Source organism: Falco cherrug, chromosome 12 (genome assembly GCF_023634085.1).
Source record: "Falco cherrug isolate bFalChe1 chromosome 12, bFalChe1.pri, whole genome shotgun sequence".
Classification (NCBI taxonomy): domain Eukaryota; kingdom Metazoa; phylum Chordata; class Aves; order Falconiformes; family Falconidae; genus Falco; species Falco cherrug.
The window spans coordinates 16,297,540-16,319,910 of record NC_073708.1 but is presented as its reverse complement, the minus strand read 5'-3'; the positions used below and the strand labels follow the sequence as shown (position 1 = coordinate 16,319,910).

The 22,371-nt window shown below is 41.2% G+C and overlaps 2 protein-coding genes across 11 annotated transcripts in view; one reads left to right on the top strand and one right to left on the bottom strand.

Annotated features, from left to right (window-relative positions):
* FNBP1L (formin binding protein 1 like) overlaps positions 1 to 5,378 on the top strand; it is a 59,564-nt gene extending 54,186 nt beyond the window's left edge. For 3 of the 4 annotated variants that reach the window (XM_055724919.1, XM_055724921.1, XM_055724920.1), the window contains 4 exons: positions 155 to 287; positions 763 to 857; positions 1,321 to 1,469; positions 1,855 to 5,378. In XM_055724919.1, the coding sequence (XP_055580894.1) occupies positions 155 to 287; positions 763 to 857; positions 1,321 to 1,469; positions 1,855 to 2,033 (556 nt within the window). In that variant the 3' untranslated portion in view covers positions 2,034 to 5,378. The remainder of the gene's footprint in view (positions 1 to 154; positions 288 to 762; positions 858 to 1,320; positions 1,470 to 1,854) is intronic. The other variant, XM_055724918.1, reaches the window with a different exon arrangement.
* A 385-nt stretch (positions 5,379 to 5,763) lies between these two features.
* BCAR3 (BCAR3 adaptor protein, NSP family member) overlaps positions 5,764 to 22,371 on the bottom strand; it is a 115,432-nt gene continuing 98,824 nt past the window's right edge. For all 7 annotated transcript variants that reach the window (XM_055724911.1, XM_055724910.1, XM_055724913.1 and 4 more), the window contains 10 exons: positions 17,253 to 17,381; positions 15,706 to 16,148; positions 15,004 to 15,104; positions 12,553 to 13,190; positions 9,832 to 9,947; positions 8,845 to 9,016; positions 8,546 to 8,669; positions 7,508 to 7,720; positions 6,535 to 6,701; positions 5,764 to 6,055 (listed from right to left, as the gene is read on the bottom strand). In XM_055724911.1, the coding sequence (XP_055580886.1) occupies positions 6,029 to 6,055; positions 6,535 to 6,701; positions 7,508 to 7,720; positions 8,546 to 8,669; positions 8,845 to 9,016; positions 9,832 to 9,947; positions 12,553 to 13,190; positions 15,004 to 15,104; positions 15,706 to 16,148; positions 17,253 to 17,381 (2,130 nt within the window). In that variant the 3' untranslated portion in view covers positions 5,764 to 6,028. The remainder of the gene's footprint in view (positions 6,056 to 6,534; positions 6,702 to 7,507; positions 7,721 to 8,545; positions 8,670 to 8,844; positions 9,017 to 9,831; positions 9,948 to 12,552; positions 13,191 to 15,003; positions 15,105 to 15,705; positions 16,149 to 17,252; positions 17,382 to 22,371) is intronic.

Below are 22,371 nucleotides of genomic sequence, written 5' to 3'. Positions count from 1 at the left end.
GGGGGAGGGGGGCGGAGCAGTAGTTCCTCACATCTGTGCTCAGAATTGAATCATGGGTCAGGATCTCATGCACATAAACACTATTTTGGCTTTAATGAATCAGTACCGGTGTATGTAACTTCTATAATTATTGCTGGGTTTTGAATGTTTTTAGAGATGCCCTCATAAAGATGAAGGATGTTTATGAAAAAAATCCCCAGATGGGTGATCCAGGCAGTCTGCAACCAAAATTAACTGAAACTATGAGCAACATGGACCGTCTTCGGATGGAAATACACAAGAATGAGGTTAGACTAAAAAAATTCCTTGGAAAATGTAAATTAGTGGTAAAATTGTAGTTTGCCATATGGGTTATAATTATATACAGCACCCAGAAAAACTCCTTGATTTAAGAAAGTGCTCCTGATACGTTTTTTGTGGAGTGCTGTATTTTCAAGTATGTTCATGTAGCTAGAATAAGGATGTACGTTACTAAAGATGTAAACTGTTCAGAAGAATTTCTTATTAGTCACTTATTCTGAAATTGATACATGATTAAAGATTATGTTTTTCCTTAAAACTGGTATGGAGTATAGGCTAAGCATGAGGGATATGTTTATGCTTTGTGTGAAGGAATTGTGAGACTTCACATGTGAATGCAGTCTCTGTGTGGCTATGTACTGACAAGTAAACTGTATGCAGTGAAGTGCGTTGTTAAATGGTATTTTTAGGTTTAGAATCAAGTTTTCTTTGACACCAGTATTTATCTTTTTTCTCCCAAAGGCCTGGCTCTCTGAAGTTGAAGGTAAAGTAGCAGCCCGAAGCGACAGGCGGCACAGCAGTGACATCAACCACCTTGTAACACAGGGCAGAGAGAGGTCACTATTCTGTCTCTACTGCTTTTCCTAAGCTAGACTCAGTATGTCTATTTGATAGTTAGCAGTTGGTGATGGTTGTTACTTATCCTCTGAAAGTGTATGTCCTTCTAAAGGAAAATCTTACTGGTTTCGAATCCTAGAGGTCACTTCATGTCATTATGGTAACGTAAAAAAAAATGGCGAGTCTAACTGAAACACCCTAAACAGCAGTGCCTTTTAGAACTGTCTTACTCTGTTGCATAAAGCTCACCAGTCTTCTACGGAGACAGGTATGTCAAATTTGTGTTTGTTTTTGTAGCAGAGTTCAGTGAGGCCTTTGCTAGATCAGTGTTTTCAGACTGTTACCTCCAGCAGTGAATATAAAACCTGCTCACAGGCGTTGCCGGAGCGATATCCACGGATGTTCTGAGTTTTAGAGCCAGGAACTCTGGAGCGTCCTCACACCGCAATCATTGCGTTTCAGCCCCGAAGGGAGTTACACGGATGATGCAAACCAGGAAGTGCGAGGCCCGCCACAGCAACATGCACATCCCAATGAGTTTGACGATGAGTTTGAAGATGACGATCCATTACCAGCTATAGGACATTGCAAGGCCATATATCCGTTTGATGGTAAGGTTAACAACATGCACGGTGATTCCTTGACTATACAGCATGGATTGTTTGTTCTAGAGAAGACAGGTAAAATGACTTCAAGTAAATGAACTGTATGAGCAACTAGTTGCTTTTAAGATCAGTGGAAATACTTTATAAGTCACTTGAATTCATGGGCGGTACTTCTGTGCTGTTTTAAGATAAATACTCGCACAGCTATTGGCAAATATTTAGCTTTGCAGATTGGGCTAGGCTTTTGTCTGTAAGCCTGTCTGACCATATGTTCTCGTGCACAGATTTTTCGTTCTTCCTGTTTATATACAATCTGGAAACTATGCCCTGGGAAAAAGATGACTTGAAATTCTGTCGGAACATTGAGCCTTCTTTGCCTCGTTTTTCCCAGGTCACAATGAAGGCACTCTAGCAATGAAAGAAGGAGAAATTTTGTACATCATCGAGGAGGACAAAGGAGATGGGTGGACGAGAGCTCGAAGACATAACGGAGAGGAAGGCTATGTGCCAACATCATATATAGATGTAACGCTAGAGAAAAACAGCAAAGGTGCAGTAACCTATATCTAACAGTAAACTGGCAGCTTTCGGTTGTACATTCCCCAGGGAAAATAGCAGAAAAACCAGGAAGTTACACAGGTTCACGGAAAGCATTAGAATGTCAGAAGTCAGCAATAGTCTGTTGTTTGCAATGTGAGTTTGCTATAGTTTTTTTCAGAGATGACCACATTAAATTATGCATCTGACACTGGTCTGTAATTTTGACCAGTATCTTCTTTGTTTAACTGATCTAGGTGCTTCTGCTTTACAAAGCACTAAATTCCATTCAGCTATTAAACTGGAAAAGACCAAGATTCTTGCTTGTTCTATAGAATACCTTGGTTTTATAGAGAACTGAAAAAAATACTTAGTTTTAAAGATAAATCTCTTTAAGATTTACTGTTCCCACTTTTATGACTTAAACTACATGCTTAAAACAGAGGGTTTTTTCCTCTAATAACTAACTGAACTCAGTTACTGAAAATTATTAATTTCCTTCCTTAGCAAATACTTGGCAGCTTTCACTTCTTAAACAGGAAAATGTTTTCTGATTCTGAAAGCTCAACAAAAACACTCAGGAAAAAACATTATGATTAAGGACAGAAAGTCTGCTGACCTGCCTCTCCTTCCTTTTTAGTACCTGTAATGTAGAACGTTGTGTATTGGACACAGCTTCGTCGTTTTGTTTTAACTCTAGGCACCCTGAACAAACAAAAAAAAGAGATCACGTGCAATGCTTGATGTTTTACTGAGACCTGTGAAAAGGGAATGATTTCCATATTCTTAATCTGTGCCTGTAAGCTAAGTCGTTGAATTGCGTCATGTTTAGTTTGAAATCGAGGTCTTAAATGTACAGTAATTCCCCTCACTGTTAAATCACTGAGGATTGGAAGCTGCGTTGCACTACTTGATGACTAGAAAAACAGCTGATCTAAAAGTTGTGGCCCGTGTTTCTAATGAGTTTGTGGAATTAGGTACAAAGCTAATGTACAGCCACCGAGAATGGCCTGTTAGAACTGAGCACGCTTCTCTGTCTTCTAAAGGCCTTCAGTAACTTTGTTCTTTTCTTTTTCCTCTTGGACTGCAGGTTCCTGAAGCGGGTTTCTGAGAAAATGGGCGAGATCTTGAAGGAGGTTACATGCAGCTGCTGGGGGGTGGGTGGGGGTGGGGTACTAGACGGGGAGGCCCAAGGGGAAAAGCTAGTTGCATGAATGCATGCAGACATACATTTAGTCACTAACATCTTAGCATCTCCATACATAGGTAAAGATGTATTACAAATTCTTCCATTTGTGCAGGAAAATATAGAGTTCCATTACCAGAGTTAAAAGGCTACTGCTCCTAAAATTGCTTTGTTTTTATTGTCCTAGGTTGTCCCAGATGCACAAACTGGTTTTTAGCTTGTGCTGTGTTTTGGTTATCCCAGTTACGCTCCTTTCCAACTCATTTTAATTGGCGGTCATTTAGAACCATGTGTCAGTTGTCAGTCTGCCTGTGCCACCTCCATGCTCGCCGTTAACCTCCTGCATGCCTAGGCCAGTCAGGCGTGTCTGCGTAACACTTTGCCATCATTGCTTGTCTTATTTTGTAACAAATCATTTTCTTTAAGTATCTTCAGCACTAGAGTTTCATCCCAGTATCCATGTATGCTGCTATAACTATACCACTGCAACCATCATTACATTCCAGTTTTTGGCATAACTGATAAGAGACCGTAACGTGTTTGTGTTGATTTGGGGAAATGATCCATCTCAGCTCTAGCCTACAATGCAATCGAGAGAAACTCCTAGAACTGTGGTCCATCTTCGGCACTTCAGTAACCTGTTGGGAGCACTGAAAACCTGGAACAGAACCACCACCACAGAGATTCACCACTGCAAGCTAATGACTGTTTTCAGAAGTCAACCACTTGCCATTCAAATGCTGCCTTAAACTAGAGTGCCTAAACCTGTTGTTTGCCAACACTACCACTTACAGTATCCCACAAAGGGCTTTGTGTCTCAGCTCTTTTCACAGCGCTGCAGCTGCTGAGGTAGCCACGGTAGGTGTTTTCTAGAGCTCTACTTTACTGGATACATGGTGCATCGTGAATTTTATACATTGAAACGTGTATCTCTTCATTTGACTTCAATATTTTTTTTAAATATTTTTATGGAAACTGTCTTTTAGTTTTTCACTATGAAGTTCCAATTTTAATTACTGCAGTGCTAGTCCATTTCTGGGTGATGCTTCATTGTATGGACCAGTTGAAATTCAAGTGATACTTCGTAATGATCTATGTGCACTTTTACTTGTAAACAATTGAAATTTGCATATGTTTATACGTGTAAATATAGTTGTCTGCAGTGCCCCTATGGCTTATGTTGTCTTGCCTCCCATTTGTGGTCCTATTAATAAGTACATCATATCTGATTTAATAGGGTGATAAGAATTAGACTGGAAATGTTGGGGGGAGGGATACTTGTATCAAGCAAGCTTGTCAACCCAGCCACCTGCTGTTTGGGGAAATGAAATAATAATCAAAACATCCTGTTTTTCTGGGGTCTGAAGCAATATTTGGATGCAGCGGTGCTGGATTCTTTTTCATTTCAGTGTTATTAGGAACTGTACTACAAGTAAATCTGAATTTGAGTGACTCGTGTAGAGGTTTATTCCTTTTGTTATGTATACCACTATTACACAGCTTGACCTAGTGTATTATGGGGGCTATTAAACTCTAAATTTTAGATTTTTGGAGCTTGTATACAGGGTTATTTATATAATAATGTGACATTACTCAATACTGACGAAACTACTTAGGTAGTTTTTTGGGTTTGGGGTATTTTGGGGGTTTGGTGGGCTTTTTTTTGTTGGGGGGGTTGGTTTTTTTGGTTTTGGGGTTGGTTTTTTTGGTTTGTTTTTTTTTTTTTTATCTAGTGCTTTTTTATTTTAAAAAGTTAGAGAAAAGGAGGAAATGTGATCTGTGTATTTTCTGCTAAAGGGCCTGCGGTTTGCCTGGCTAACAGCCTTGCAGGTCAGTAATAACACTTCCTGGTAAAGGACTAAATGTTCTTGTCACGCTACTGTTTTTGTTTTTCTGAAACCAGGATTTGCTTCCTTTGGAGGCAGGTTGCTTTCATGAGGGATAGTGCAACTTGTATGAGGGTTATTAAACATAGGAAAAAAAAACATTTGTACTTGCACAGCTAGTTATAAGTCACTTATTCTAAAATTCTGAATGTGAGTTGTCTTAAAGAATCTTACATTTTCCAGTAATTTTTAATCCTTTTTGTGCACATGTTGATTTCCTAAATGTTAAATGCTTTGTTTAAAGATAGTGTTCTCTGTTGAGAATATTTTCCTGGAATAAAAAAAATCTTTTCATGGTCTAAATAATTAGCTTCCCTGATTGTCTTCTGTTAAGAAAGACAAAGAGACTTACCTCTTCTTACGGTGGCAGCACCTCTGCGATGGTTGTAGATGGGTGGAGCAGATACTACCGTGTTGGTTTTGTCATTAGCTTGCTCAAATACTTTCAAATGCTGTAAATACCATCTCACTGCAGAAATAGGCTTACTGACAACGAATACGTGCAGCTCTAATCATAGTTCTTGCTTAAAAATTCATACAACTTCTGAGGATAACGCTTGTACACCAATTCTGTGTGTGACAAAGTGGACTTTGCTGCTCAACACCATGCACGCTGGTTTCCTATGAAAAGCGCTAACAGCTTATGCTTTGCCTTCATCCAAAGGAAAAAAAAATACTACTTACCACAGTGATTCACCTCAGTAAATGAAGCAAGTTTTAATATATACGTACACCCACATTTACTCATATCTGAAAGCATTTTAATTCTCTGGATTGTTTGTTCTTGCCATTTCATCATTCATTCCTGGCACCGTAGCTGTTGCGCAGATTCCAGCAAAAGCCAAAGTACTACAGATGTTGTCTTAAAAAAAAACCAACCGTAAGTTGTCCCAACACATATAGAACTAATTTTCTACTTTCATAGGTGCCTGGGATATTTGAGCCTTCTGTTGTGGTCACAGATACAGGATCATTTCTGCAACCTGCAAATATGCAAACTATTTTGCATAAAGATACACTTTAATTCACAATTCTATGTACAATGTTTTATATTCATTAAAGGAATATTGTACAACAAATTTTCTGCAATGTCACATACTGAATCTATCATTTTATATACACTGTTTGCTTCATTTTAATATTAAGATGCCAATGCCCTTACTCCTAGGCATTATCAAAACATTGCAATTCTGGGGAAATACAAAAAGCTGTAAGACTATCTTACAGGGATAACCTAACTGTTTAAGGGGATCATTAAATGACATGGTGACACAGTAAATAAATAATTTGTTTAGAAATCAGTAGTTTTAAAACAAGTGTGCATTGTGCAGTTAAAAGTTCTAAACATCTTGTGAAATGCAAGAAGTTTGTGCAGTATCAAATTGCCAAGAGAAAGCTAAGGTTATTTCAAGTATATAATTTAAATAGTGTTTAGAAAGTCCTATATACTTAATTGTTCCACCTGCTTCACTAGAGGAGGTTCCAGTTTTCGGGAAAGTGCAGTTAAAATCTGGCTGAATTTCTCGTATCTTTCATTTTGATTAACTTGTGCTCCTTTGCTGCCCCAGAGCAATCTCATTTGAAATTCTGTCTTGAAGATTTCACTCATCTCTTCATCTGGCTGGAAACCTAGTAAGCAAGAAGAATCCCACAATATCAGCATCAGGCAAGTTTTTTATTCAGAAGAAATGGCACTTCAACTGTACTCTCTCCAACCCTCCAAAAAAGATAAGCTTAGTCTGCTGGGTTTCTTTTGCACAATGATTTTAACAAGTAAACAGTGAAAATCCTTTCCATCTGTGACTTCCTAATAGCACACAAATGGCTTTAGGGACACTGGGATGGGCGATCCTTTGCTCAAGTCTAACGGTCTAGAATTGTCATTACAACCCAAACTTAAATAGAATTACTGATGTATACATGCTGCCTGCAGAAATACCTGTATTTCTCTCCCCTCAACTTTTTCACTGCAAGCTTAAAGTATGTTGCTGCTTCCTGGCTGCAAGCTGTCAAGATCTCGATGTTGATCTTGACTGCTGTAAAGAATCTTATTATGAGGGCTGGTGTTTTATTAGCAAAAACCAGAGAAAAATATTTAAACAGAAGACAGGAATTTATCCTTGTTGCTTACTGTACTTCTGTTCAGTTGCTAGAGGGGTCAATGTATGGAGTCGGGAGTATGTTTAGCAAAAGTGTATGCTTGTTGCTCACTGGAGAACTGTAGTGACAAATAATTTACTGTCTGCTTTTAAAGAATATTGACGTTGTCCTCAGGCTGAGTTTCCTGCAGGACATTTGCCACTCTCTCAGCTCCCACGAAACGGGGCAAGAATTTCTTGCACTGACTTTCAGTGGCACTTAAGAGATCTTATTCTTCAGCCATAACCCACACTTTCTGTTGACGTGCAGCGGTTTTGCCTGCTGGTGCTGCTTACCTTCCAGCATGCGTTCTGCGGTCAGGCTGTACATTTCTGCATTCTGTGCTATCCGACGGGCCGCAGCCAAGTGTTTGAGCATTATTTCACAGCTCTGGTCACTGTTTTCCCACAGGTCCATGCCTTCAAAAACAACAGCTTGTCGCTCCATCAGGGTAATGAGAGGCATCAGCAGTGGCACTGTTACGTTGGTCTGTTGAACGCTGCTGGTCTCTGGGATAGAGAGTAACAAACAAAACAGATCATCAGACATTAAGAAAACCTGCTACCTGAAGGAGGTAGTGTAGCTGCAGTGTTCTTTTCCAAGCTGAAAACTACTATTTGTCTTCCATCTTTCAGATTAACAGCTTACCTCAGATATACCTGTCCTACCGGTTTCCAACTAACTAGTTGGGGGAGAAGGCCAAGACAAATCAGTGTTGGAAAACTATTTGCTACAGGAGAAGGCTCTGCTGAATTACAAGTCAGTGGCATAAAGATTTTAAACACATTTAATATCTGGGTCATTCCAGTAAATTCTGAGAGGCTAAAAAGTCTTCCATCCCCACCCATTCTCTCCACCTTGCACCCTTCTTTTGGAGACTACAGCTGCAAAGCATCTGATGCAGGAGCACCTGATGTGGTCAGAGGAAGTATCTGACTAACCTGTTCTTTGTACTGGAGGATTCATCCTCTGATCAACAGGCAAAGCAGATAAAAAAGCAGATCTGCCAGAAGTAACTCTGCTCTGAGGAAGATGATTTTTTTTCCTGTCCTTGAGGCAAGATGATGGAGTGTTTCAGCTCCACAAAAAGGGAGCATGGGTTTGGGAAGGATCTTCTGTTGTGCATGGGTACGTGCACACCAGCACACGCTGATATTTGGCTGGCAGAGTGTTGCCTTCTCTTTCATTGTCTTACACTGCATTTATACAAGTTTACACAGTCCTTTTAACATGTGATGCACGGTTACTGAAACAGCTCTCTCATTTCCCTACGCAATAAATGAGGAGTGGGAGAGTTAAAAGGCTAAACAGAAACCAGTGTCACTCATACTCACTATTCCACTCATCTTGTCCTTCATGCAAAGCTTTGCTAAATGGCTTCAGCTGTTTTTCATACGTAATGGCAGTTTGGGTATAATGATGCCTTAGAGAGGTCCAGGTTTGTTCTAACCGAGTGACCTGTTCAGACAAAATAGAGAATACCCGTTACTGTCTCCATAGCCGTCCACAGGAAGAGTACACTGCCAGTGATGAAGTTCCTGTTCTGCTGATCTCTTTCGTCTTGAAGAAACTGCATAAATTAAACCATCAAACTCCTCCATATTTTGCAACATAAAGAGAAACAGATACTTACCTGTGGCATTTCCAGTGCTTTCATAATGGCAGAAAATGCATAGAAGTCTCCCAGCGAGTCCTTCAGCTCCACTGCGACCTGGATGATCCTGTTTAATGTTGCTGTTCTATCTTCTAGACTTCCTGTGCAACCCAAGATATCCACAGCTATGCCTATCGCCATGGTATTGTGCCTGTAAGTGAAACAATTCACACTCCTGGTTACAAATTATGACATTTAATAATACATTATGCTGTACACTCATTCAGAGGAGATCAATTCAAAGTTGTATTTCAATATCTTTGTGCACGCAGCGAACTTACTAACATCTCTGTATCAAAAGCAGTAATGGAATTATATGGAATAGATACTGGCTTTGAATTTAATAAATTTTCTTAGGATATTACTACTGTACAAAATTCTGCTCAAGCAACAAATGTACGAACACTTCCAGGAAAATTGCCCCAGTTTCCTTTGTCCTCCACATTCAAATCCTGGGGCCTTCCCCCTAAATTTCAGCAACACAACTACTGAAATCTGAATCAGAAAAACTAGATCAGAGATAGAAGACCTTAATTGTTCCCCCCTTAACTCGTACAGAAAGCTTTGCTAATGATTTTTTACTTTAGTAGATCCTCTAGCCTCTTCCCCACTTGCAGGAGGCTGCTACCTTCAGTCTCTTCGACACACACTTAAATGCTCAGCTACATTATAGGTCCCCTGAACTTCAGTTTACCTGTTTACTTAACAAGTGTTCAGCAGCTCCAAGGACCCTGCTTTCATTACAGTTCCCCTTTTCCTATGTTACATGCATGGAGTTGCCCCATGACCTTAAGGAATTTTTCCTGTGCAAAAAAAGTTAATATGCCACCTCACTAAATTATCTTCTGTAGACATGAATTCAGAAGACGTGCAGGAGAGCATTCTTTGAGGAAATCTGGAGTGCAGCATAGCAATGCTCTGATCTCCTGGCCATCTGCCCTGGAAATGAGTAACAGGAACATTCACCTTTCAATGAGGTCAAGGCGCAGCTGATGTCCGTAAGGCAAGGTAATCAGTTCCAGACCAGAGTTCACTCCCATAATCCTCCTCATTTCTTCAGAAACTTCTAGTATCCTCGCCACCTGTCAAGTGCAAAAGCGCACAAGTTTTGAAACCAACTTCAACCAACCAACCCTAGCCACATAGAAGTCCTCCAGGTTAGTGCAGGGGCTACAAAGCCAAGTGCACAGCATGCAACATTAGAATACAGTCATTAAGAGAAACTGAACCTAGGCGCATGCAGCGCCTTACAGAAAGAAACCAATAAAGTGGGAGGGGTTTTTGCATGATTCAGCCATCAGAAAACATGTAACAGGTGTGACCAAAGTGCTTCGTTGAGCTTCTGCTCTCCACTTCCAGAAGAAGATTCATACACAAGCTCCAGGAAATGTGCTCTCGTGGCCTGACCATCGTCAGGGTGGTGCACTCTGGCCTTAAAGATGTACAAACTCGCTTCGCCGCCTTCATTTCTGAAGAGACAACTGCTCAGAATGTTTTTGGATTATACCACAATGTCCTCATAAGGATTAATTAATAAAAACACTTTAAGGAGGACACTGAATGCTGAGCACTTAATGAAGTTGGTATGTGAAAGCTGACACCCTCACCAATTTGTCTTTCCTTTTTAAACGTACAGTATTAGCTCATGCTTATATCAATAACAATTATATATGCTAATTCTAAGCAAAACCACATTAATATGGTAATGTGAGATTACCTGCTCGTTTAAGGCCCGTATGACACATTTACCAATCTGCGTGCTGTTTTCTGATACACCCATCAGCAGGCTTTCTCGGTTATGAAGAGATGAAAGCAATCTAGGCCACACAACAAGCCTCACCGGTACAAAATCCAGCACTGCAGAGAAACCTGTTTCACTCGTAGAGACACAGGAGGGATGCGAAGCCCCTGGAGACGCCGATTGCTACGCCTTCCTCACAAAGAGCCCTCTCAGGCATGCAAGTGGCAGATACTCTATCACTTACCATATGGGTGCTGCTTTCATTATTAGAAATGTCATTATTTAAAAGGTGAACTGGGCTACTGATGCCACAGAAGACGTATGAACTTTAGCCTTATCACAGATCTCCGTAGGAAGCATTTATTCTGGCCCAGTTCACATGCCAATCTCATTGTATCATGCAGTTCTTATCAGTGCAGTCGGATGCAACCAGTTACCAACGAATGACAGTCACTGCCTCTCAGCAGCACGAGATACAGATAAAATAGATTTCTCTTAATGTCCCAGCTAGCTACTATTCCTGTTCCAAAATCCAAATTCTGTTTCTGTAAAACACTCCAGTGACTTAATTGTACAGGCTCCCACACTTCCAGCAGGCCAGTTTCCTTGGGCCCATTCCAAAGTTTATAGGACTTAAAATAAGTAGACTAATAATGAGCTAATTGACTTTTTTATAGATATATAAATACGCTTACTACTTCTGTAAGGCATGCATATCCTATGCCTTCAAGCAACGTACTCTTCAACAATATATTAAAAGTCATTCTGGTTATTGTTACTAGGTTGAGGTGAATGCTGAAACTAAAATGTCACAGAACACTCTTACTACTCCAGGAACCATAGTAAAGACGCCACGGTCTGTCACTTGTGAAAAGACCAAGCAGAGTGGAGCTGAGATTTCCTGAGTCACCGTGTCTGCACGAAGCCTCCCTGGGCAGCAGCCAGCCCTGCTACTGAGGAGAGAAGCTGTGTTTGCTGTTTGCACTCGCACACGCGCTCATCCTGCTGCCGCGCCAGGGAGCTGCCCCCTTCCCAGACCCACGTGTGCATCGGTGCAGCAGCACTAGCAGAGTGCTCCCCACACGTTTCTTCTGGAGCACCACCGTCCCTCGCTTCCCTATCTGCGATGGAGTTGCCCAGTAAGTAGCCCCGTGTGGCCCCGTGACACCTGGCTCCTGCAGCTGCTCTGTGGCAGGTACAGCAAAGTAGTGCAGCTGCAACTGCAGCGGCATTTCTTCTATTGCACAAAGTCATCACCTCATGGGGAGACGACCTTTCCTGTGCTTCCACATTTCTGATTCAACAGCTGATCTCCAAGCCCTATCAGCTGAATGAAGTCTGCACTGTCCAAAGTATTTTGTATTTCTACATCCTTCTAAACAATTCCACTAGCAATACAGAGAAATGCAGGAGCATTGTGAGCTGTTTTCCCATGCCACCTACCCAGCTGTAAGAGACTCGGACAAAGATTAGACGGGCAGCTAATTTTAGAAGTTTAAATATATTTAGTTCCATGGAACACCGTATATTATGGCCAGCAGTATGGCAGCCAGGTGATGTCGGTCTCCTGTCTGCCCTTGTAAGCTAACTAGCTATTTCCTGGCACGAGTAGTTCTTCCCACAGCTCTTCCCCCAGTACAGAAGAAAGGCTGAATCACAGATACACAGCAACTGATAAGAGATTAAAAAGATGTATGGAACACTGAGAATCTGAGTCTGAAGTCAAGGATGGTGGGAGACCTTTAGTTTGTAGAGTCTGTTAACATGCTTGTTCTTCAAATGGGGGCAGGGGGGAACAAACTCAACCCTAAAAATTCCTGCAAGCAATTCATTTATTACATTAGCTGCAAATCTACCCATTAATCTCTTCAAATCAGTTCTTTAAGAAGCCTAAACTTGCACAATATAAAATAAAAGGCAAGAAATTCTTAATTTATCTTTTTTACCTTGCAGTCCATTCTAAGAATGTGCTGTGCAATAATCTTTGGGTTGTTGTTGGTGAAAAGCTCTTTGACTCTTCTTAACATGGATGTTTCCAATGGCTTGTTTTCAGGAGGAAGTAATTTGGATTCAAAATCATTCGGTTTAAAACTGGACACCATCTCAAAAACAGGTGCAGAAAAGATGCTGTCCCCTTCCGCCACCTCAGCTGAAGCTTGTAAAGGATCTGCAGAGTTCATTGTAGGGTCATCTTCCAGGATCAAATAGTTTGTTTCAGAGTTCCTGAATGAGTGTGTTCCCCTCTCCTTCCGTGTCAGATGTTCCACGTAGCTGTTTTTCTGACCTAAATGTTTAGTTGCTGCAGGATCTCTGGCAGGGCTTAGTTCACAATAGTGTCCTTCTGAACTGTGGAAAGCCGAAGGAGAATCTGGGGGCTTTATCAGGGATGCTTTGCTGGGTTTAGGTGGAGGCTTCGGACAGAGCTGACTGTCTGATCCTCTAAGAGCTTCCCCTACTTGTGACTCAGAGGTGACTTTCTGAGCAATGGTGGGGCTTAGAGAAGGTTCACTGCCTGTTCTAAACGCAGGAGAGCTTGGACAGGAGTCTGCATCTGCTTGAGGTGATCGAGGTGGATGTCTTGAACCTGCACGGGAAAATGGTATTTTGGAAGGTCAAAACATACACCAATCCTGATGCCTGTCCCAGGGTTCATCTCTTAATGCTACTTGCTGAGGAAAATAATGGTCAGATCATGTCAATTATTCACTGACAAAAACGTATATGAAATTATATTTTGTGGAACAAACTAGCCAGCAAATTCCATTCACTTGCTGATCTTCCTGAAATCCCAAATACACAGAACAGCTGCACCATAATATTATTCTGTGGTAACGCTGACAAAAATTCCAGTCCCTGCTGCATACATAAGCTATACTGTCAGTGCTGGATAGTCTCCATGGCTTGGAATAGGAGGTTCCTTTGTAACCTGATCGAGGCTATAAAAACAGAAACTTCCAGCCACACCACATAAAAGATGAGTCATTTCTGAGAATGACAAGTTTGAGATGAAAGAAAAAACTTCCCGAAGTCAAGCCTGAACCTGCAATAGGTATGGAAGGAATGAATTTCAGGGATGCTAATCTTTTTGCTAAACAGTGGCTGACTTGAAGAGCTGGAGAAACACATCCATACACTTGTGTGTATTTATGCCTCATCCTGTACTCACTGCATATGCAAACCTCGGCATCCAATACAGGACTGAGCCCTATATTGGACATTCCCGATCTCCAGTTCCCAGTGCCTTTGCAGGTGTCTACAGCGAAGCGGCCAGTAGCATCATGTGGGCTTCACTGCTTGTTTCCAGCTGGCTATCAATTCACGCAGACAACAAAATCCGCAAATCGCAGCCTGTCGCCACTCATAAGCAGTATGGTACCAGAACCTGCTTGAAGGACCCCATGGCAAAAGGCACAGCAGTACTCTTCACGTTAACCGTTACGGTACCAAAAGAAAAGTTTTTGCAGCCATGGATTTGAATAAAATAATCAATTCAACTGCAGATGGCCAGAAACTTGTTTTACAAATGTCTGTCCCTCCCACTGTTAAACACGGGAGCACACCCTTTCTACCAAAGTACAGTCTCACTATACAAATACTTAATATTATCTTTGTCTTGAGAAGTCTTTCCACAATAAACACTCTAAGTTTTAACAGCTACTGTATTCAAAATAACTAGCAGCCTTAGAAGTCAAACACATGGGAACAGATGCATCACTGCAAGCTTCCTTACACAGTATGCTAGTTTGGAAACGATTACTTAAACCTCTGAAAAATGTGAGAAAGAAAAAGCTATGGTCAACAACCAACAAGTGTTGGTACACCCTGTATTGCTGGAGGAAGACAATAAGAGGGCTATGGAACCAGACAGCAGCAAAAGGAATGAAAAGTAAAAAGGATGGGGGCCAGGGGGGAAGAGAAATGGGGAGAAAAGGATGGACAGAAGTGAGTACAAAAGCCGTGGTAGTGCTTTTCTCCTGGTGAGGAACACTGCCACATCTGCATAATTTACCAAGAAAAAAAAAGCAGTTACCATGATTTCCATGAAGCACGGCTTCTACTTAGACTTCTGTCAGAATGACAGGAGTGAAACAAGGCAGTTCTTGTGAAGCAGGAAAGGTAATATTTTGTCAAAAGGGGCAGTGAAGCCAACTGCAGCTGACATTTTTTTGGTGTGGAAGCCTGCTGTGTGCTAAGGTACTCGGCCAGCTGGTGCATTGTAAATAAAAAACTGTCCCAATGGCTTAAAGAGCAGTAGTGTGCTAACACAGCTGACACTGGCCATTAAATATAACTGTATACACGGTACTCTGAACACTCAACAGACTCACTCTGGTCTGAAGTGCAACAGAGCACCTGGGCACTTCTATAAGCACAAAACATTTAATTACAAAACATACCTATCAGCAGATAGCTCTCCGACTGGTGAGCCTTCAAAGGGAATCTTTTCTCCAGAACGTGATCCAAACTAGCTGGCTGGCTACCACTTTTTTCTTTGTTTCTAGGGAAAACAACAATGCAAACAAAAACATGTCAATATATGCAACACTCTTAACACACGTACCTAATTGCCAGAACATATCATAACCAGGGCAAGGATCATTGACCTTCCACTTGGGCAGCTTATAAGAATAAAAGGTACTTGATGCTGTTGTGGTAGCAATGAAATGGGCGATAACATATGTGACCCTGCAGCATTTGCGAGGGTGTTTCTTTGAATGTTGAGAATTTTTAATCAAACATTAGATTTGGACACTGAAATTAGGATCCATTATTCCACACGGTATTTCTATTGCAGAAGTCAAATATGGAAAGACAGACCTCTCTGGGACAGCAGCAAGATTTTATTTTAATCCTTCATCTCATAATAGTCAGAACTTGCCAAGTTGCTGCAGAACAAGCTGCACCACTGTTGTGCTTCCAAGAGTCTACATTTGCTCTTGCTCTGTGGATTTGCTGATTTTTAGCAAAGGATTTTTCAGGGCCTAAAACACGCCTCAAGCTAGTCTTCCATCTAAAATTAGAGTCAAAATTCACATCACCTACAGCAGGGGCTGATAGTTACCTCATTTCCCTCCATAAGAACAGCAAAATTAAAGTACCTCAGAAGATTTCCTCTGGGTATGCTCTGCTCCGGGGACTGCATGCTGGATACACCAAGGCTCAACCTTTTTGCAGTTTCTGTTTTTCCTTCGGGGATACCTGACTCTCTCTGTCGGACTGGAGTTACACCATACTTTTCTTCTAGACATCTGAGAGGCACGGTCCTGTTGATCGGTTGAAAAATAATTGCTCCGCTCTGCTTTGATATTGGTGTGCGATTCCCAACATAGTATCTAACTAAGCCGGGGATACTGTCGAAACTTTCAAGTTCAAACTGATACTGAACACGGCAGTAGGCTTCATTGAGTCTTAGAACTGTTCTGTTGATTTTAAAATGCTGAGAGGTATTTTTCCACTGACAGGTAAGAACAAAGTTCCCAGGACTCGAGAGAGAATCCCTAATCAGAAAATCTCCATCCCTCTGAACCAGGCTTTCTGCCACCTTTGAGAAAAAACAAATTATAAAAAAAAAATATGCTTTCAGAATCGGAAAACAAGTAGTCAAACAGCACATTGCAACAAAATATTCTTAAACATAGGACTTAATTTGGCTGCTCTGGGAGGACAGACAAAGCAAGAAATACAAAGCAAAGCATGAAGTGTGGTAGAAAAACAATGTCTTCAGTTCTAAAATTAATAGCTCATCCCATAGCACAGAGCTGGAGGCGCTTTTTGGAAAATGCCTAGCAGCATGACCCACCCTTGCATATATATTTCTTCTAGTTCACCAATAGAAAAGAAGGCATGAAGGGAAAGCAATGACTCCGGATTTTAGAGTTTAAAGCATCTGAATAGACAATCACACTGAAGTTTAGAAGCTACTACTACAGGACCCCAGAAACTGTCCTTCGTTATTACCTGAAGTGACAGAAGCTTTCATTTTTTATTCTTTGTGAATACTGCACTGTACTAGAAGAGTCAGAGAAACCCTGTTTTTCTGTTTTGAGTTAGTCCTTTGATATGATAAATTGCACATCTAGCAGTTAACCTTCAGCCAGCGCACACGGCTGCTGTGCCTGCCCTGGCCCGGTGAAGGGCAGCCGGGGCTCTGCGGAGGCAGGTCCGCAGGGGAGCTCCAGCTGCTCCGGGAACCTATGCTCCAACCCAGCGACAGTGTGAGCTCGTTCGTAACTACATCTGTAAGGATCAAAATTACGTTTCTGCACAGATTTTGTTGTGGTTGTTTTTTTCCTCCCCCAAATTCAAGGAAGAAAATAAGAACACTTTCACTTCAGTTAAGAATACTGAACCAAATTAATGTCAGCCTGTCTGACCAATATGTGGGGAAAGCATTCTCAAATAAAACTTAAATTCCAGTTCCACCTTTATTCAGTGAACACAAGTCCTGAAATACCTGTATTTTTCCACCAGTGTCTGCCCTGAACCCCTCCTCAACCTTGTTTTATGCCAAGCTGTGATAAATACCATAGCTTTCACACAAACAAGCGTTACATTTCTACAGAGTTAATGCAGATATCAGAGGTGTGTATAGTACTTTAGTGCACCTCTGCTTGTCTATAAATCTCAAAGCAGATTTGGCACGTACCTGCCGAGGAATACGTCCATGGTACCAGGCATGGCTACGCAAGTCTTCACTGCTTAGCTGTAGTTCTTCCTCTAACTCCTTCTTCAGTTTTTCTGGGCTGTTGTCCATAACTTGCCTCTCCCTAGAAAACTACAATAAAAGATTAAAAGCTTCAACTGTGCCAAGTTTAGTGATTAACATTTTACCTGGGTTATAACATCCATCACATGATCTGCACTAGCCGCTGGAATGCGGGTGCTGCTTTAGCAGGCTGGCTTGGCCTCGCTCTCTAGACTGTATCTGCAAAATCCAGCATTCGGTGAGATAACGTGATTGTTATACACTGCACGGAACAGAGGCAAAGTGTTCTGTCTGTACACCAAGCTAACAATGACACACCTACAAAGTCACTTCTCTTACTTCCTCTCCCAATAAGAATTCTAACTATACTGCAAAAAAATGGAGCTGGACCCAAATGCCCTGCTCCAATATTCTTCCTTCTGTTTAAACTTTTGTTTTAAATTCAGATTTCCCCCTCCCCACCCCCAACTGGATGGATGAAACAATCCAATTAAGAATATTCCCAATGCATCAACACAGCCTAACCTGGACATAGATAGTTGTTCAATATTTCTGTTGCACTAAAAAACAATTTGCCAAAGTAAATTTTCAACCTTAAAGGGCTTGCTTCTAATGGTCATTAAACCTGCATGTCCAAGACCTTCCACTCTTAAGAGAAAAAAAGCTCCTGCTGCCCCTTAGCACAAAAAGCACGAGATCTGCTTGGAGATATCTCCATCACTCCTATACAACTACTAAAGGACTTTCTGGAAAAATTCCATCTTCATCTCTTCTTGGAGTACAGCTTCCATGGTAGACTACTCTAGCTCATTAGTCCTTCTTGTACATGCAGTGCTGCGACCAAAGTAAGGTGCAGTATCTTCTCTAGAGAGCTGTCACGTACTCATTCATAAGCACTCAGCAGAGGGAAGTCTTTGGGCTTCCTTACATTCTCCAATTTATTACAAGGCTCCAGCCCATCTTTACTGTTGCTGCAGAGTTTCAAAAGCCTAACATACCCAAAAGGAACAGGTTCATTGCAATGAACATCTTCTGCATCGAACAAAGAATCAGAGTATACCCTCTCTTAAAACAAAGTGCATTTTAAAAAAGAGAGGGAGAGAGCACGCTGAGGTAAACACACAACACATGCATTATTTAAAAAAAGAACTGGCAATGCTTGCCCACCGATCCTATGCTTTCTGTGAATACTGCTCCCTATAGCATTTTCTTCTTCGTACTGAGTACTCACAGCACCCGACCGTGGGAGCAGGTGGCATACATTTAGCACTTCTTTCAACAATCCTCCCTGCAATTCCAAGCAGACTGAATTACAACAGATTACTAGACAGCAGATTTTTGGTGGAATAGTGCCAGAAGCAGCATCCTGCTGCCAAGACTATATTAACATGCTGGGAGCCCAGAGATATTCTGAGATTTCTCCTCTTCTCTGCTTTTCTCGGGGAAAACTAAGGCTTCTCTTCAACAAATAACAAATGAACACAGTGGCTTATACAGGAAGGTAAAAGATAAAAACAACCTGGTAAAGAATCACTTTTCACCTCTGTTTTGCTTCTGTAAACCATAACGGGGTGGTATTTATCCATACAAATGCGGTTCAATGGACAAGCGTTTTCAACAAAGAGTAAATCCTTTGTGCTTTTGTACAGTCCAGGTCTTTCACCAACTCCTCCCAAGCTTTACAAGAAGAAAAGTCTGTACAGGAGGAAACCATGCCACAAAGAACAGACCTTCACTGCAAGGGCTCCTTGATAAAACCATGTACCATGTGAAGAGATCAAGTTACTGGGTGTAGAAAGAGCCATAGCAGAGGTCTGGTAAGGTCTCAAGTCCAAAAGCATATTGAAGTATCAAAACATGGTCAAAAATCCCCGTTCCGCTCCAAACCTCTGTGACCTGTCAGGCTCGCGCAGCTACAGGCCTAGTGGCACAGGCCTGCCACCTTCGCTTCCCAACTCACACGGCGGGGTACCCATCTAAAGCTGACGGGGTTGATTCCAGGATTAACGGCCATTTTACTGCCACATCTTACAGAACGATAGCCAGAATTACAACATTTGCAATAAGCTGAAGGTAGAGCGAAGGGCACACAAACTGAGAGTAGACTTCTCAAGAGCACCTTTCCCCTGACCACGTGGGGAAGTGGCCAGACAACTTTTAAAGCACCCCTCCAGTCTCAACAGCAGCGTTCAGTTGTAATGGTACACAAACCTATCACGTGCACAGCTGAGCATTTTGCTGATCTTCTTGAAGGAAATGCTACTTTAATGTGGACTGTATTTAAGTTTTTAAAAGATGCTTTCGATTGAATACGGATCTTAAAAAACCCGAAGCTACCCCAAAGCTACTGTACAAATTGATACCATCATTCCAAAAGCATCTCACTGTATCTCAGTGGTAGGCAAAGCCATGGTAAATGGTACAGACTGTAGCACACGGATGCAATAACTGAATTTGCTTAGGAGAGCTACATTCTTAGCCAACAAAAAGTTATAGGTCTTTGCGTATGGACTAATTTCATCCATTTTACTGACATGAATTATCTTAAAAAACAGGATGATCAAGCTACAGATACACATGAAGTACAAACTCAGCAGAGAAACCTAGAATTTCTTCTGGTGGTTAAATGGATTTTTCACTACTCAGACGAACATAATGAGACACATACTGCACTTGAATTACATCTAGCAAGACAACAAGAAAAACACTTAAGGAGTCCAAACCAACTAAATTGTTAACATTCATGATTATTGGTTTGTTCAAAATCCTCTCTGCCACGGTCTACCACATTGAGCACACTCTGATTGCCAGAGGTCAGATATCTCCTGAGATGAAGCGAACATACTTAAGTAACCCTTCTGCAACTCTGAACTTGATAGAAATCCTCCTGTGGCTAGCACAAATCCCGAAATATACAGGGGGAAAACTGCCTAGGTAAGCAAGTTCAGTAATAGCATGTCTTCCTGGACCATTTTTTGTTGGCTGAGACTGAGTTCTTATACAACCTATGCCAGTTAAAGGAGAAGCGTGACCAAGAACTGTCTGTAGCCATACCAGCCTATGCCTTTCTATGTTAAACGCCATACCCAAGGCCTCTGGTCCTGCAAGATTCTCTGCAGACACAGAACATCACACGCAACCAAGGGCTCAAAAATCACTCCAGGCACAGCCTCCACAAGCACGTTAGTCTGTAAATAAGAAGAGCATAAGCCTAACTAGCTATGTCAGTGGGCTTGCTTTCAAAAGAAAAGGTGACCTGTTCCACACAACACGATGCAGTTATTTCAGCCTCATCTCCCAGTAGAACCCAAAACTTCACGGACAGTAACAGTATGCTGTGAATTCGCACTAACTTCATAGTAACAATCTTCGTTTAGTAGTACTTCCTAATTTTATCTTTTTGTGCAAGACTCTTTGTTGGCTCCTACTCAATGAACTGAAAGAAACCTGAATTTACATTTACAGCTAGATAGTGAAGTGGATGGTAAAAAGAAATTTTTAACAAACCTAGGGCAAAAACTAAAGACTTAAGTTTATTCTGCAACAAAACGCAACTTAAGTTTATTCTGCAACAAAACGCAGCTGAAGTGACACAGGGAAGCTTCCAGTTTAAGTTCTTTAAGACTTTCAAATAGTAACAACCCTGTCAAAGACCCTGGAATATAAAAGCAAATCAAGTCAGCAGAACTCTTCCAACACAGATGCTTTTTCTGACCTACAAAAAGCTTCCCCCAAGTATGAGCTTTCCAGAACTGTATGTTCACATTTTAGTCACATTATTTCCAGTCCTTGCATTATTTTTAAGATATTCCTGCCATCCTGAGTTTTCCTGAACAGGTCTTTGAAAGAAAAACACAAAGCTATCTAGCAATACAATATTATCAACCTCCAGCAAAAGTCCTCAGTCCTACTTACATACCCAAAGGAAAATCTAGAGGGCCAAGAGTTTAGAAGTGGGGGGGGGGGGGGGGGGGGGGGGGGGGGGAAATTCCAGTCAGTACAGTTATTTTAGTGTTTTAAATAAACGTCATGCAAGTTTATTATAGTTCATAAAGGATTCCTACCTCAGGGCCATTGAACTAAAAGCAGACAGTGCTTACAGATGTAACAAGCTACCCTTACTGTTACACATTATTTTACATTTTTTTCAGGCAAATACTAATCTAGCATTCCAAAACCTGCAAAGTATCAAAGTTTAAGGAAGTAGAACACCAAAATACAATCTTTCTAAAGGCATAGACCTACCACAATATGCTGCACCTATGAAACCTGTGAACACATTTTAATGGGAATTTCTCACAATAATCTGTTGTTTGTGCATCTAAGGGGTTACTTTCATTCAGGTGTTTGACACTCTCCAAAGGAAACTTGCTGTATCCAAAGCCCTTGTGTCAATCACCCTAGCTGAATTTGTCACATTAGATTAGAATAATTTTTAATTGTTCTGAACAATCTGCTGTACGAGTTTGGTGGTAAACAAAATGGAAGTCCCACAGTTATTGCTGTTGCCTGCTGGCAGTGGATTCTATCTCCAGTTCATACCTGCAACAACTCCAGTAAAGTACATGTACCAATGGAATATCAAAATAGCCGAGAGAAGCATCACACAGGTTTCTACATATATACCCAAAGTTGCATCTTACGTGTTCCAGCTTTCATTGCTTACATCAATTGTTATTAATGAACTTCTCTCTAAGGTGATCAAGTGAGGGGTTTTTGCTTGTTTGTTTAGCTTTGGGTTGGTTTTTTTTTGTTTCTTTGGGTGTTTTTTTTTTTTAACAACTTGAATTATGAGAGAAAGACTTTTACTTTTTAGATACAGTTTAGAAGTGGTCCAAAATCTGTCATGCTAGATCATCTCTTTCAGTTCTGATAACGCAGAATTTCCTATCACCTCTCTCTGCATCTTTCTGGTGAGGTACTATTTACTTAAAGCACAGCCAAGGCCCGTTACAGGTACACAACTAAAGGTGGCCACGTTTCCGTCCACTCTCAATTACTTCCTGGTGCTTTGCAAAGCTCTGCCAGATGATACTTAAATTAGCCCAACAGGCAGCCT